This window comes from Delphinus delphis, chromosome 1 (genome assembly GCF_949987515.2).
Source record: "Delphinus delphis chromosome 1, mDelDel1.2, whole genome shotgun sequence".
Lineage (NCBI taxonomy): Eukaryota > Metazoa > Chordata > Mammalia > Artiodactyla > Delphinidae > Delphinus > Delphinus delphis.
The window spans coordinates 55,894,339-55,911,098 of NC_082683.1; the positions used below are offsets into that span (position 1 = coordinate 55,894,339).

The 16,760-nt window shown below is 35.2% G+C and overlaps 1 protein-coding gene across 8 annotated transcripts in view; it reads left to right on the plus strand.

The window, feature by feature from the left end:
- The window catches only part of LEPR (leptin receptor), a 100,542-nt gene that overhangs the window by 18,472 nt on the left and 65,310 nt on the right, over positions 1-16,760 (plus strand). For 3 of the 8 annotated variants that reach the window (XM_060023360.1, XM_069541146.1, XM_060023376.1), the window contains 3 exons: positions 8,212-8,287; positions 12,761-13,090; positions 15,456-15,579. In XM_060023360.1, coding sequence (XP_059879343.1) covers positions 8,248-8,287; positions 12,761-13,090; positions 15,456-15,579 — 494 coding nt within the window. In that variant the 5' untranslated portion in view covers positions 8,212-8,247. Of the gene's footprint in view, positions 1-8,161; positions 8,288-12,137; positions 12,308-12,760; positions 13,091-15,455; positions 15,580-16,760 lie in introns of all 8 variants that reach the window. The other 5 variants (XM_060023335.1, XM_060023345.1, XM_060023367.1 and 2 more) reach the window with 3 other exon arrangements.

Below are 16,760 nucleotides of genomic sequence, written 5' to 3' on the forward strand. Positions count from 1 at the left end.
AAAAGCACCCCAGGTTTCTGTGTATGCAATCAATGACAACGAGATCACAGCTGCTACCAGGCCATCAGTGGTTGTAAGATGACATCGATTTTAACAAGGATCCTGGTGTCAGAGGTGTTAAAATATTGTGAATCTTAGAATAGAGGAAATACAATACTACTCTCTCCCTTTGTATTGTATTTCTTGGAGTTCAACTAATATGTCATTTCTGTGAACTTTTAATTAGCTCCTAGGACTTTGTTAGTAGTTATTTTCTTCGAAATCCATTAGCACTTAATTTAATTAAAAGGACAAAATAATAATTCTGCATGAAAAGAATCCATGCACATGGTTACAAAAACCTACTGTAATAAAACACAGTGGTTCCGTTGCCCCACTCCCTTCACTTTTTTATTCCTGACTTTGAGAACAACTAACTTTAATCATTTCTGGGTTTGTTTCCTCCATTGGCTACCTCTGTAGGGCTAAATAATATGCTTATATTGACTTTTTTTCCTTTTATTTTCATTTATCAACTTTAAACAGGTACCATAGTAGGAAAGAATTTAGCTTACTAATTTCACCTTCTTTCTCTGACCCTCTTCTACATATAACTATATTAATTTTCTGACCTCTTTTATTGGTTCCGTTTATAATTCCATGACCATTTCTTGTTCCATTCAGTACAGATGGTTTCTCTTGACTCCCTACTTTATGAGGTTGGGATATTTCACCCTTTGCCTTCTCACCATCTCTCCTTTTATAATTATACTACTCCAATTTTGACAGCTGTACAGTGAGAATATTGATAATATTTTAGCTAAATATTTGCAATTAAATTTTTCATTTTTGTCTATTGGTTAGGCCAAAAAGTTGAAAAATAAATAAATAGCAACATTAATGTTATTGTGACTTTTTAAGTATTACTCACTGCAGAACTAGGAAGAGTTCTAGGATTATTTCATTCAATGTGACTTCTCAGCCACCCAAAGGAGAATGTTCCTAGAATCAAGGTTAAGGGGATTCTTTCTTCTTTCAAATGGATTTTTTAATTTCAGCATTTGCTCAAAATTGTGCCATATTTTATTTCAATTCGTATTTAGATCAGGACTTTTTAATAAGGCTTTTTCCATTAAGCTGAATTTTTTCTTATTGTGAGAAGATATGTGAGCCTTGTTCATTATGTCTTTAATTTTAAGTTTTTTCCTCATTCCCTTTATTTTTTGGAATCCATTTCATTCTTCTTTTTGAAGCTTATTGAATGCATATTCTTATTTGGACTAGTGGCTTCAATTTTGAACTAAGGCTTCCTTTTTTCCCTCATGTTATTCTGGTTTTTTGTTTGTTTTATTTTCAAATTTTTGCAGCTTCAGAATCATATTATGCATTAAGTTGCCTTCTGTCCTCACCTTTTTCTTGGCCATTTCCTTTCAGTGGTCATCTGTACCCCATCTACTATCTGGACAGTTCATTCTCAAGCCTGCAGAGTCATCAACTGAGTCGTAGTCAAGCTTTCCTGTATCCTGAGTCCCTGAATCCCTCTTTGTTGGTTTATTCCTCATTTTGCTGGAATACGTCATAAAATTACCTCTGAGAAAGAGATTCACGGGATATAAATTTTCTAAATCATTGCATTATTGAAAATATATTTGTTTTGCTCTGATACTTGCTTGATTGGCTAATAGAATTTTAAACTATAATTTTCCATCAGCCATTACTGGATTGTTTTCTAGAATTCAGTGTTTTGAGATGAAACATTTGTTTTAATTCTGTTTACCGTTCCTTTAGTGATTTTTTTCTCTCTGGAAACTCTTCCTATCTTCTCTTCTTCTTTGCTCTTCTGCAATTTCTTAATGATATGCTTAGGAATGTATTTTTTTTTCCATTCCTCTTTCTTGGAAGTTGGTAGAATTTTTTTTTTTTTTTTTTTTTTTTTTTTTTCAGTTTGAAGACTTATGTCTCTTATCAGCCCTGGGAAATTTTCTTATATTATTTCGCCGATCATTTTCTCTTTATTCTTTTTTTCTGTAAATGCTATTGGTTGGATATGAATCACTTGACTTTATTCCCCTCCCCCCACCTTGGGGAGGAATTAATTATGCCAATATGTTTTCTAATCTTTCCATTGGAAAAACTTTTTCGCAACTCTTCGTTTTTTTATTCTCAAAGCTCTTTCTTCCTCTGATATTCCTTTGTCAGAACAATCTTTGAGTTTATGGGTGCAAAGTCTTTTGACACGTCCTCTTTAGCATTTGTTAAAGCTACTTTTTTTCCTCTGATTTATCTCTGTGTCCCCTGTGGTAGGTTTTCTTTTTTCTATCTTTCTTTATTCAAAATTTTTCCATTATACTGAAGACTTTCTTCATGTCTTAGCTCATGTCTTCACGTGGCTTTACGTGAAGAAATAAGAATGTGAATTCTGTGTGTATGGGCATTGTTTGCCATCGGACAGGCCCTTTAGGCCCTTGAGTAAGGAGCTGCCATTTATGCTGAAGGCTTATCCCCTTAAGTATCGGGATGTGTAAGGTCTTTATCATGTTGGTGCCAAGCCTATACTAGAAGCCCAAGTTCTCCTCAGATAACTTGTATTTCCCCCCCTTTATCATATAGGAGTATAAAGGACAATTCTTTATTTTCTTTGGCCATTTGATACCTTTGAATACTTCGCTTGTCTTTGGGAATTCCCCACATTATAGATCCATATTTTACCAAGTTTTCTGGCTGTCTGAAGGTAGATTGTGAATTAGGTTTTACCACTTAGAGGCATTCATGCCAGATTTTAGTTGAGAAGTGTGGGACATGAAGGGGCACATGAGCTCAGAAGAACTCAGAGGTAGTAGGCACTATGGTTTCAGTCATAACATACAGTGTCCTGTTGTGGTGTCAGGGCTGTCTTTTCTAGAGCAATTCTACATTAGATGTTGGGTATGGTTCTTGACTGTGTGCTTTACTGGCTGGGTTCTCTGGTCCTCGCTGAGGTTCTGTGAGGTACCCAGTAATCTTTAGTAAGTTCCTTTTCTACTGTTGACTAAAAAAAATGCACAATGTGAGAGTTGTAAGTTAAGTTTTATTTGGGGCAAAATGAGGACTATAGCCCGGGAGAGAGCCTCTCAGACAGCTCTAAGAAACTGCTCTGAAGAGGTGTGGGGGGCAGTATATATGTGATTTTGGTGAAGGGGGTACATGCAATCAAGCACACATTTTGGCAGAGGGTAGCTGCTAGTCACGAGGATCAGATGTCTCTGTTAGTGACTGTGCTTTTCTAGATGTGAGAAGATGCAAGAAATTGGGCTCATAAAGTCTTCTGAAAATATCTAACTATCTGAAGGCCTGTTCTGCCAGGTTTTCCCAGAGCACAGAGTGCCTCATTCCTGATCTCCACCCTGAACTCACTTCAGGGTGTGTTGAAGGTCAGCGACTACAGTGGTTAATGACTTCATTCCAGATGGCAAGTGACAATTTTCAGTTGGCACTACTTAAACTAGGCAGAGTTGATTTTGGTTATTTGTAAACCACTCCACTGACAGTTACAGAGAGCTAGATTTTGCTGTTTATGAGGGGATAAAAAAGTCAAACATTACATATAGAGACCAAACGATCCAACATCCAGGATTCTCCCAAGCAAGTTTGTTTCCTCATTGATGACAGAGCCTTACCCAAATGTCCTAGGTAGTTCCTTCCTTCATTCTACTTTGTTAGTCTTTGTTTCATCTTCCAGAAGTTTAAATCTCTTTTTTGCTGCTGGTCCCGTCATTCTCTCGTTCTAAGTGGATTGACTTTACTATAATTCTAAAAGCATCTCAGGAGGAAAAGAAGATCAATTTGTTTAGTTTGCCATCTTGAATCTGAAGTCCCATGACACTTTATTCATACTGGAATTATAGTACTTTGACATGTAAAATAATAAAATAATGTCAGTATAAAATAAAAATTAAAAAATAATATTATTCTTAAAGTAAATGATGATTTCTTCTTAATTTCTGTATACGTAGTACCCCACGTAATAACTTACACTTTACCAAGTATTCAACTAATATTTAAATGAGTTGATTTATGTACAGATTTTAAGTTACTTCGTATATTGGTAAGATGCCTATTTTGACTCAGCTGTGTTGACTTTGGTACCTAGGTTAATAAATCATAGCTTATTAGTCTAATTTCAAGGAATCAATTTGCAACAAGAACACACAGTTAGAGTCATATCAGGAATTAAACTCGAAATTATGTTTTCAAAGGGACAAATGCTTATACCAGGATGAAGGAAGAAATTTATTGTTTAATAAAAAAACTAATTTAAGTCTATAACAGCTACTTAATGGGAATAACATGACCAATTTCCTTCCTAAGTGAAGAAATAAAAGTAAACATACTTAAAATAATGAGGTTAATAGAAATAGACCAGAGTATATTTGCTAAATTTTGACACTCTAAGAGTGTTTTTCATTTATATTTAAATAAAATGCTTAAATGTTGTTATTTAGGTGAAAGATACATGGCTGCTTCTCTAGCAGAAAGTAAAAGCAAAACTTAGTGGCAGATGGAGCTCATTGAGTTTGTTCATCAAAACAACAGTATTGCCAGAATTGCTTTTCTTACTTGTAAAATTTTCTACAAATCTAGAGACTTTTTGAGATCATTGGAGAAAGTTGTAGTTAATTTCTTTTCTGCCCAGAGATTCATTCAAACACTAATTGAGACTATTCTGTTTATATATAAGTAGAATTTGATACATAAAAATAACACAAAAATTCTCTACAATAGATATTAAAGTCTGATAAAATAATTTATGTAGAGTACAGATTTTAATTTTTCCTTTTGTTTTAAGTTTAGTAATAACTGAAGAGTTAGTGATATGTTTAATATGCTTTACTATGTTTGGTATATTATGCAAATTGAATTAGTGCCTGTACATCCAGATATAATGGATGTGTCATTTAGATCAGACTATGGGTGAATCTTTGTATAGTTTACTAAAGATTTCTTCAGATATTTCAGATAAGACACATTACTCCTTTTAACTATCAACGTAGAATGATTACATTCCAGGAGAAATGCTAGGCCGTATCATCTCAAGCTCCTCATAACTTGATGTCTATCAATGACTCAATTCATGGAGCTATAATTATAGAGGGATGTGCACTTCATTTACCTACATTAGGAATTCTTAATCTGGGAGCTTTGGATAAATTTCAGAGAGTTTATTAACCCCTTGAAATTATAGCCCTAATTTTAGGTATATGTGCCTCCTCCTGCCAGTTGGTACATTGCTCTCACCAAATTCTCAACAAGGTCAATGATCCAGAAGTAGTTAGGAATCACCATTCTGAAATTCTCTCTTATATTACGACAGTTTCTCAAAGAGCTGTATCTGGATGATTTAGAATGCCTCTTTTAAAGATTGCTTTTATTCAATTTTGTCTTGGTGTGATACCACCAGCCTGTTTCGAAGGCTATTTCAAGAAAGAGTCTTATCTTGACACTCATTTATTTATTTCTTCACTCATTCATTCAGTTACTACATATGGAGCACCTTCTGTATGAGAGGCAGGCTTCTATGTGGGAAAGATATCATGAAAAGGACACAGTCAAAAAATCCCTTGGTCTAGAGGAGTTTACATTCTAGCAGGAAGAGTTAGAAAATAAGCAAGAAAAATAATGAACCATATTCATGTTAGATAGTGTTAAGTAATAAGGAGAAAAAAAGTAAACAGAACAGCAGATATGACATGATGGGGTGGGGAAGGTGTTGGAATTTTAGGTAGGCTGTTCAGGGAAGGCTCCTCTGAGAAGGTGACTCGAGCAAAGGGGAGAGCAGCAGTTGATGAGATCAGAGGGGCACTAGAGATCCAGGACCTTGTAGTGTTGCACAGGACTGGGACTTTTACTCTGAGTGAAAAGGTGAGCACTGCAGTGTTTTGTAAAAGAGACATGGGCTGACCCATATGTTACCAAGACCATTCTGGCTGCTGCATTGGAAACAGACTTAATTGGGGAGCAAGGGCTGCAGCCAGCAGACCAGTTAGGAGGCCCTTCTCAAGAGACAATCGTGGCCTGGAGCAGGGTCTTGGCAGTGGAGGGAGTGAGAAATGATTGAATTTTGAACTTCCCGTGAAACTAGGTGCTGTTAGGATACCTATGAGGATGTTACTTGTTATCTTATGAAGTTACTCAGGCAAAATTTCTTTCTGTTCTTAGTGTTAGACTATTTTCCTAGATTATTCGTACTTTCCCCCTAAACTGTTGGTTTCACTTTTTCTCTGAATTTAAAAAAAACTTAAAACAAATTAAAAGCTCATCTGTAGGAAGTGAATTTCAATTAATGGCGTTTTGTATATTATACTCATTTTGGTCACCTTACCATTAATTTTTCCCTTTGCTTGATTTTTTTCCTCACAGTTTTGAGATATGTCATTTTTTCCCTATTATTTACGTTTTTATAAACCTTCTCGTATATTCCTTTCTGGTACAATTTAGGGTGGATATAAATATTTCTTTCTTTGTGTCTATGTAAATATCACCTTTCACAGTCTCTTCAATGTTACGGCTATGCCCTCTTGACACTTGTGATTGTTACTCTGTTATAGAAGAGTGAAACCTGATTGCAGGAATTCAAACCTAAGAGTAGTTTGTGTTTCGCCTGGAACGTTAAATAAAAGAATGGTTGTCTTATGTAAGGAAGAACAATATGATGTATTGTTGATCCACTTGACTCAGTAGAACAGTTGAGTTAACAGTGAGTCAAATCAGTTGTTGGACTGAATTACTTAGTCATTAGTCACTTCAGTCGAAACACTTAGTCTAGTGATATGTTGCATTTATGACACATCCTGATTATGCAATTGACCTTGGGTTTGTTTATGAGACAATGTTGTATCAGAAACAGATAGCATAAAAAACCTGGGAGAACTTTGCACACATTTAATACCATTAGATAATTAAGATTGCACACTGAACTGATTTCTAGAAACCGTAAAGATACATTCTGATGTCAAGTGTGTAAAGAACCAAAATCCTGGTGAAAAACTCAGTCTGACAAACAAATTTACGAGACTACAAAATGGTCGTACTCATCCATCTTTTTCCTAAGAGTCATGTAAGTTGTGAACTAAACAAACACGTTTTTCTGTTTGCTCATCACATGCTACCAGTTCTCAAATATGACTTATGAGACATGTTTCTCACTCAATACTTTATAATATTCTTTGTGCTCAAGCTGTGATTACTGTTTTAAACCAAAGTCTCCCCAGAATCATAGGCAGCTCTGAAAGGGATTGTAGAGATCGTCCTTCAGTCTGATTTGTAGATGAGGAACCTGAGGTCTAGAGTGGTGACGTCCCAAGTCCTATAGCTGATTAGTCAAAGAGCCTTGATTGACACCCAACATTCCTGACGCTTAATTCAGGGTGTTTTACCTCAGATTAATTTTCATATAGTGAACTGAATTCCAAATATGAGATAATGAAAAAGACTCGGACATCAAAAGCCTTTAGTGTTTCCTTACAAATCTAAGTCCAATATGTTAACATAGTAGTACAAATAATCTTATTCATAATATATTCAAATTGAATAGAACTCATGGGAAAGTTTGTCTCTGAAGTCATCCCTATCATCTGCATATATGAAGCCATCAGACTTTCCTTCAACTACTGATAACTCGCCAATGTGAATGAATATTACCTCATTTACAAATGAACGGGGGTTTCTAAAAGCATATGGGAAAATGTCCTCATCTTTATTGGAAATAAATGTGCAGTGCATTACCTATGCTATAATCATTTGGCTTTGTAGTATCATAGTGAAGATAAAGGCTTTAGGAAATAAGAGAAATTTAAGAACTGAGCACACACAGAAAATGAAGAGTGTGATACTTATAATGTTAGATCAGCTGTACATATTTAATTAACATTGTGAGCACTTTTCTTTAGTTAAAAATTCAATCTCATCTGTGATACCTGTCCTGGTTTGTCATGTCATAAAGGAACATTGCCATTTTTTTTATTAAGCCATGTGTGAATGTATCGCTTATATTTTAACTAGGTAAAATAGCATGTGCGTAGGAATGAATCTATAACTTACAGTTTTACGTTAATGTTAAACACTGATACTGATCCAGAGTATTGTAGAGGATTACAATTTAAAGAATTCTTAATTATAATCCTTTTCCTTTTATATTTTTCCACAGACGGCTTGTGTATATGTCAGTTTTTTTATGTGCGTGTGTATTTGTTTTAGATTTACTGTTTTTCAGGTGCACTTCTCTGAAGTAAGATGAGTTGTCAAAAATTCTGTGTGGCTTTTTTACATTGGGGTAAGTTATTTGCTTTTTAAATATCCATATATGAGGTAGAGATTTTGCCCTTAGAGATGCTGTTTCCTTTAATGGCTAATCAAATTTCCCGTTTCCAGTTAGGAATTCTCTTGCTCATGGTTAAAAATGCAAACCAAACAAACGTATAAGTGTGAAAATGAGAACTCTTCCCAACCTCCTGGAAACAATGTGATGTGTATCCTCCCAGGAACATAACACACACACACACACACACACACACACACACACACACACATTCATATCTCTAGTTGCAAAAATAGAACTGGTCTATACATTCTGCATTTTTCTTTCTTCCACTTAACAGCTTTTCAATTTATCATGACAACTATTTTGCCAGTGTTTACTGATTTACTTATTTGTTTAATGGTTGCATGACAATGAACTGTATGAATGTACCTTAAATTATAAATTTATTTGAACAACTCCCATTGATAGACAATTCTTTTTCCATAACAGATAATGCTACATTGAAATTCGTATACATATATCTTTGTGTATTTAGAAGAGTATTTCTATAGATTAATTCCTAACGAGGAATTTCTGTGTTGAGTAGTAAGCACATGTTTGAATTTGATAGATACTGTGAAATCTTCTCCACAAAGCTCTGTGCCTTTTGCAGTCCCAACATGAGTATATGAGTGGTATTCCATTGTATTCCTGCCAAAGATGCATGTTATCATTCTTTTACCTTTTTGCCCTGTCAAAGCAAAATACAACATCTCACTTTAATTTTATTTATTTGGTTATTTGTGAGATTGAGTACTGTTTAGTGACCATTTCTATTTTTTTATGTGATTTTCTAATTCACATACTTTGACTATTTTGTTGTTGGATTTTATTTGTCTCAATTGATTTTTAGAAATTTCTAAAATGTAGATATTTAGCTCTGTATTAGTCAAGGTTCTCCAGAGAAGCAGGACCAATAGGATTTATATATATCTAGGATGAGGTTTATTATAAGGAATTGGCTCGCATGATTATGGAGGCTGAGAAGTCCCAAGATTTGCAGTTGGCAAACTGGAGACCCAGGAGAGCTGATGGTGTAAGTTCCTGTCCAAACAATGGCAGGTTTGGGACCCAGGAAGAGTAAAGCTTCAGTTTGAGTCCAAAAGAAGGAAAAGACTGACGTCCCAGTTCACCTGTCAAACAGGAGGAGTTCCCTCTTACCCAGTCATTTTTGTTCTATTTAGGTCTTCAATTGATTGGATGAGGCCCACCCACATCAGGGATGGCATCTGCTTTACTCAGTCTACTGGTTCATCCAGGAACAGCCTCACAGACACACTCAGATTAACGTTTGACCAAATGTCTGAGCACCCCATGGGCCTAGTGAAGTTGACACATAGCATTAAACATCACAAGCCCTAAGAATTTATTATGTTTTGCAAATTTTTTTTCCTTGCCCATCATTTATTTTCTAACTTGGTTTTCTTTTACAGTTCAGAATATTTATACATACACATTAACAGCCTTATACATACTTGGAAACAAGATATCATGACATTTAAATATTTTAATTTTATTTAGCAAATGCAGCATTATTAAATTATGAATACATATATCAGATGATAGTCAAAACTTTAATTGTCTGTATCCAGGAGCAGTTTACTTGGTGATAATATTTAAAATAAATGGCTACCATACAGAATAACAGATTTGTTCTAAAATGGAAAGGAAATGTCATTTTAAATGGTATTCCCCATTATGACTAGTAAACAATGACAAGATAATGTTATAAGGGGATATTATCAAGGGATGGTGTATACCTTGGGAATTCCCACCTTGACTATCACCAGAAGAATGCTTTCAAAAATTAAATGTATACTAGTCTTCCTCCTACCTATTCCTATCTCTCGAATATCCTCGAGAGAAAGCTTAATAGACATTTTTTTAGAATCTTGTGTTTTAAATTTCTGTGAAGCATAGCAGGCTTCTGTTGGAAAGTAGTCACACAATGCCAGTGACTTTTGAGTATATAGTTGACCCTCGAAGAGCATGGGTTTTCGCAGGTCCACTTATACTCAGATTTTTTTCAATAGTAAATACTGCAGTACTGCACGATCCAAGGTTAGTTGAATCTGCAGATGCAGAAGAACTGTGTATACAGAGGAACTGTGTATAGGGAGGGCCAACTATAAGTTATATGCAAATTTTCCACTGCTCAGAGGGTCAGTGCCCTTAACCTCCGCATTGTACTATTCTCAGTTGTTTCTTACAGCATTCTAGAGATATTTTGATTTTTTTTAACTCAACTCATTTATTTAGACTGTGTTCCAAGTTTTTGAAATTAAAGTCAAGCCATCTTTAACAAAACCTGTTTTCTCTGGCAATGATTACCTGTGTGTCAGCTAGTTCTGGGCATCTTTTTGGCTACTCTAATCTTTTTTTTAATTTTTATTTTATATTGGAGTATAGTTTATTAACAATGATGTGTTAGTTTCAGGTGTACAGCAAAGAGATTCAGTTATACATATACATGTATCTATTCTTTTTCAAATTCTTTTTCCATTTAGATTATTTCAGAGTATTGAGCAGAGTTCCCTGTGCTGTAAAGTAGGTCCTTGTTGGTTATCTGTTTTAAATATAGCAGTGTGTACATGTCAATCCCAAACTTCCAATCTTTAAAAGTGCTCTTGGAGCTTTCCTTGTTATATATACTGTTCTTTGTCATTTTAGCCATATATATATTTACTGAAAATATCCAGGATAATTCCACTGTTACAAATTTCAGAAAAACTAGACCACAGGGGGCTATCAAAGAGTGGTAACATTCTCTCTTACATTCTCTATCTAATTTTTATTAGGCTCCATGCTAATGTTTCACATTGGCTTTCCAAAAGGTTTGTGGTTTTGTCAAGCTTTGTGAATTGGAAGAGGTCTGGGGCCTTGTATAACACATGATAGGATGATAACAGGTGTCATATGATAACATGATAACATAAGCCTCCAGGTGAATATATATTTCCCTCTTTGGAGGGAAAGAAATATCATTTGCAAAGGAAGCATGTAAACAAAATAGAATCATCTTTTAATTAAACTGATTCAGTAGTTACTATGTCTAAGACATTCATTATTACATTTTAAGTTTTAAATAGTTCTTTGAGGATTTTAGGCTAATTTCAATTCAGCCAACCAAATCTTCCATGTGCAGCTATAAAATATAATGCTTTTAATTAGTACCAATACATATTCTTGGTTTTGTAAAATGGAAGAAATACCCAGTTCTCTTTTTAGTGAGTTCTAATTTCAGAAATAAATGTTAGAAGGATTGAAGTCCAAAGGAACATAGTTGCAGTGAGGATTCACTTTTGGTGATGTTATAATACCTAATTGTTATCAGTGTGGGAAAAATAATGCTAGTCGTGTTAATCATTTTTGCCTTAAATTTTGCATCTGATACATGTTTATATTAATTAACATTAATAGAAAGTTCTAGAAGCCAAATTGTTAACAGTCATTGTGTATTTGAATATTTTTACATGTATTACTTTTGTAATTTAGAACAATACTTTTGTGAATTTTAAAAAAAATTTCTATTTTCTTACATTTTTATGTTTACCATAATCCTTCAAAAGTCTCATTCTATACAAAACCATGAAAAATTCTTAGAATTTTCATTCTTCATTACTTTGTATATGAGGAAACACAGCTGTTGGATCGTTAGGGTAACTTATAAAAGAAAGAATTATGGAGAATTCATTATTTTATTATCAAACAACTACTCATTAAAATACAAGTATCACTTCTGAGGATTTTTGCGGGGGGTACAGGATTATAAAATTGTTCTTAATTTTATGTGTCTAAAAAGTGATAAATTGTCTTTAATCAGCAGTGGACGTTTCCTGTAAGAAGTCTGTCATTGTGCATCAATTATTGGAGAATGCATTAAGGACATGTCTTATATGATGTCATATATCTGGAGAACCATGGGCAGATTCAGGAAGTCATCCAGCTGTCCTGATGTTGAAGACAAACCCTTTCTAAAAGCACTCAGTGAAAGTAGTGTTAACATTTTGGTGTTATTCTCATTAAGAAATATTAAAACAGCACGTTAATGTTTGCTTATATAATTGCACATCCAGATACTTACCATTTATGCTGGAAGTTCATTAGAATAATTTATTTTTTACAAAAGGAAATTGGAATATTTAGCTATAATTTCCTATTATTAAAATATAATTATGAGATGTTAGATTAATGAGGAAAATGAATTGTGAATTTCCAAAAAAGGGGTGCTAAGGAGTGAAGTTACCTCTATAAATAAATGCACCCTCTTAAGTGTAACACTTTGTTCAGTGGAAGCACAGAGCTATGCATTAGGCACTGATTGAGCACTTAGAAAGTTAAGTAATTACTATTGAGCACTACATGGCTTAATCTTAGATACTTCCTATTTATGTCTAGTCAAAATGATTAATTGCTTTTCTGTGTGTCTTTTAAATGTCCTAACAGAATTTATTTATGTGATAACTGCATTTAACTTGGCATATCCAATTACTCCCTGGAAATTTAAGTTGTCTTGCATGCCACGAAATACAACATATGACTTCCTCTTGCCTGCTGGAATCTCAAAGAACACTTCAAATTTGAGTGGACATTATGAGGCACTTGTTGAAACTAAACTTAATTCAAGTGGTACCTACTTATCTAACTTATCATCCAGAACAACTTTCCACTGTTGCTTTTGGAGCGAGGAAGATAAAAACTGCTCTGTACATGCAGACAACATTGAAGGGAAGGCATTTGTTTCAACAGTAAATTCTTTAGTTTTTCAACAAACAGGTAAGTATTTTAATGTTCCAAACATTACCTCTTACTTAACTGTATTGAACAAAATGGTTCTGTTCTCTGAAACCTGTGTGAAATAGATGTATTATGGATGTGATTCTGAGCACACATTATTATTTTATATTAGTAATAAAATTAGGACCAAACTAATAAGTCCCCAATTATTTTCTATCCCCTAAAAATAAAATAAAAATGTAATGAGGGAACTTTTTAACCTTAACATACATTTCTTGTAGTCTTCTAAATTGGCTTTAAAATAGAAAAAGTACAACTTATTTTTGTTAAGTAGATAAAATATCAAATGGCAGATAATACTGTTGAGCTAGTTAAAGCAAGCAAGGAATCTCTCCGTAACCAAGGAGAGATCAAAAAAACCAAATCAAGGTTTTTTTTGTTGTTTAAGTATAATGCATACTAAGTATAGCTCATGTTGTTAATAATTCTGCATGTGGAAATCTAAACAACAAAATTATCTCCAAGCCTCTGGAAAAGCTAAATAGAGCAGAGACAATTGACTTAACATTGTAGAGACCTACAGTATGAAAATAAAGACGTACGTAATATAACACTCCTATGTAGGGTTAGTCAGAATTTCTCAACCTCAAAATTATTGACGTTGTGGGCCAGATAATTCTTGGTTATGGGGGACTGTTCTGTGCATCGTGGGATGTTCGAAGCATCCCCGCCTTCTGCCCACTTAATGTCTGTTAACACTCACTCCCCAGTTGTGACAATCAAAACGTATCTCTAGACTTTGCCAGATGTCCCTTGGAGGGCCAAAGCACCACTGATTAGATGGAAGAAACACTCAGTTTGTTGAAATCAGGTTAGGAGTAAGGATAAAGCATAATTGTGCAATAAAATCAGAGGTTTTTTTTGTTTGTTTTGTTTTTTGCGGTACGCGGGCCTCTCACTGTTGTGGCCCCTCTTGCTGCGGAGCACAGGCTCCGGATGCGCAGGCCCAGCGGCCATGGCTCATGGGCCCAGCCGCTCCGCGGCATGTGGGATCCTCCCGGATCGGGACACGAACACGTGTCCCCTGCATCGGTAGGTGGACTGTCAACCACTGCGCCACCAGGGAAGCCCCTAAAATCAGAGTTTTAAAACAAGTTAGAAATAATAACTCCCAGTGTCTCCAACTGACTCTATAAGCATTTAAGTTAATTTTAAATGACACAGTTCTTTAATTTGTAAGGGAACTTAACTTAGCCATTCCAATGATTATTAAATATATTAAGAATGAACTTAAAATGTTAGGGTCCCTGTGATGAGCTGTAAAATGATCAAAAAATGTTAGCACTTTTTTCGATTATCAAGTGAAATGATTTTGATGCAGATTTTAATTTTACGTATATATATAAAGGCTAATAATTCATTATTTTTAAATGAGTTTAAGTTTTTGTAACTAAAATTACTAGGTTAAGTGGTGGTTATTCAGGATTTCCATTTAATATTCTGCCATATGGGCTGTTTGCATAGGGCTCAACCTATGCAAAGTCCCTACTAGCTAGAAATTCTTCAAATGGGGAAATATGTTAGTGGTGCTTAAAGATAAGTATTAGTGTTGTCTTAAGTTAGTCATGATTTTCAACTATTGCTATTCTTGCTCTCTAAATTACAAATCACTAATAGTTTATCATTGTCAGGTGAGTTTTTCAGTGTACAGTGAAATATACTCATATAAGTTGTATGTGGGGTCTATAATATTACAATAACAAGAATTTGAGGGCTTCCCTGGTGGCGCAGTGGTTGAGAGTCCGCCTGCCGATGCAGGGGACACGGGTTCGTGCCCCGGTCCGGGAAGATCCCACATGCCGTGGAGCGGCTGGGCCCGTGAGCCATGGCTGCTGAGCCTGCGCGTCTGGAGCCTGTGCTCCGCAACGGGAGAGGCCACAACAGTGAGAGGCCCGGGTACCGAAAAAAAAAAAAAAAAAAATTTAAGATGTGCATCTTAGTTCCAATGTGAATCACCATGCTTTATTGCTAAAGCAGACACTTAAATACTGCCCCAAATGTGCTTGTACCTTGATATTTCATGTTCTCTTGTCTCTTGGAAAGTGAGGATGAACTGAGCTAGGTGAGTTTTGGGGTCTTCTGTCCTACTTAAGTGGTTCAGGATTTTAAAAATGTTTGAGAAACAATAATTGAATTTAATTATCTTACTTTCTGAAAAAGGAAACTGAAGGCCAAAGGGACTAAATGGGCAAACACACACGATCAGTTAGAGCCTGTTCTTTTTCTTTCAGAATGGGCAGTGAAAGTTGTATTGGAACACTGGTAAATTTAATTTAGCTCTTCTCTTTCACTGAGTTGTTCAGAATGTTTTTCTCGGGTTTCATTTAGTTTATTTTTAATTCAGGTGCAAACTGGAACATACAGTGCTGGATGAAAGAGGACTTGAAATTATTCATCTGTTATATGGAGTCATTATTTAAGAGTCCTTTCAAGAATTATGACCTTAAGGTCCATCTTTTATATCTTCTGTAAGTACCAAATAAATAAATTTGGACATTTCCATGACACAAGTTTTTTTGAAATGCAAGAGTTTCCATATACAGAAGTAGATTATGAAAGCTCTTCTATCTCTGCATTTCCTTTTATATCAATGTACATTTCTGTACTTTTTATACAACCTTCTTCTCCATTAGGTTTCCTCTTTTCTCCTCATGTTGGTTCAGGTAGCAAAGCATTGCAGATGTGGATGGGCATATATTCTCAAAGAAGCGTGAACTCAATTCAGTAGTGTTAGATATTTGAGTGGAGAAGGGGAAATAGTTTATATTTATTTTTCTGGTGGATTTTTCTCTCATATTTGATCTTTTTATTATCTTAAAATGTTAGTGCTTTTTATTTATTTGTGCTCGGTAGAGAGCCATGATGGTGGTTTCAAACAGCCGTTGGGACAGATATGTACAAATATGTATCAAAATAGGGCTTCAGTTTTAGTGGTTACTGATGTGCACTTGGTAGGCACATGAAGGTGTGGGAGCACAAGAATGGTGTGAGAGCCTTATGTGGGGATGTCTAGAGCACTGGTGGCAAGAGGAGTGAAGGTTTCCCAAGGAGGGAGATAGCTAAGTTGAAACTTCAGGAATGAATAAGAGCTAATAACAAAAATATGTGGGCAGGTAGCATTGAGAAGCATATCAACATCACCTGGAAATATTTTAGAAATTTAAATTTGATAACTCTGTCCCAGAACTAGAATCAGAAATTTTGGGAGTGAGGCCCATCAATCTGTATTTTATCAAGCCCTTTAGATGAATCTGATGGAACTAAAATTTGAAAATTTCTGGTGTGAAGGTAAATAAGACAAATTTTAGAAGAAAATTTGCATAGCTGCTACCATCCTCATTATGTACTGATTATCAGACTGTAGTTAATATTTATAACTTACGTTAGACTGCTGGACTAATGTTTTTTTTGGCCTCGCTGCAAGGCTTGTGGAATCTTAGTTCCCCACCAAGGGATTGAACCCGGGCCTCCAGCAGTGAAAGTGCTGAGTCCTAACCATTGGACCTCCAGGAAATTCCCTGGACTAATTCTTAAAGTCACCCCGCAGGAGTAGCCCAGATAGGGTGCCCCTGCTGTCACATCTGGTCATTGAGTGTCTCTGTGATGATTTCCACCTCTAATGCTGGTCACTAGATGAATCTAGAAGCCC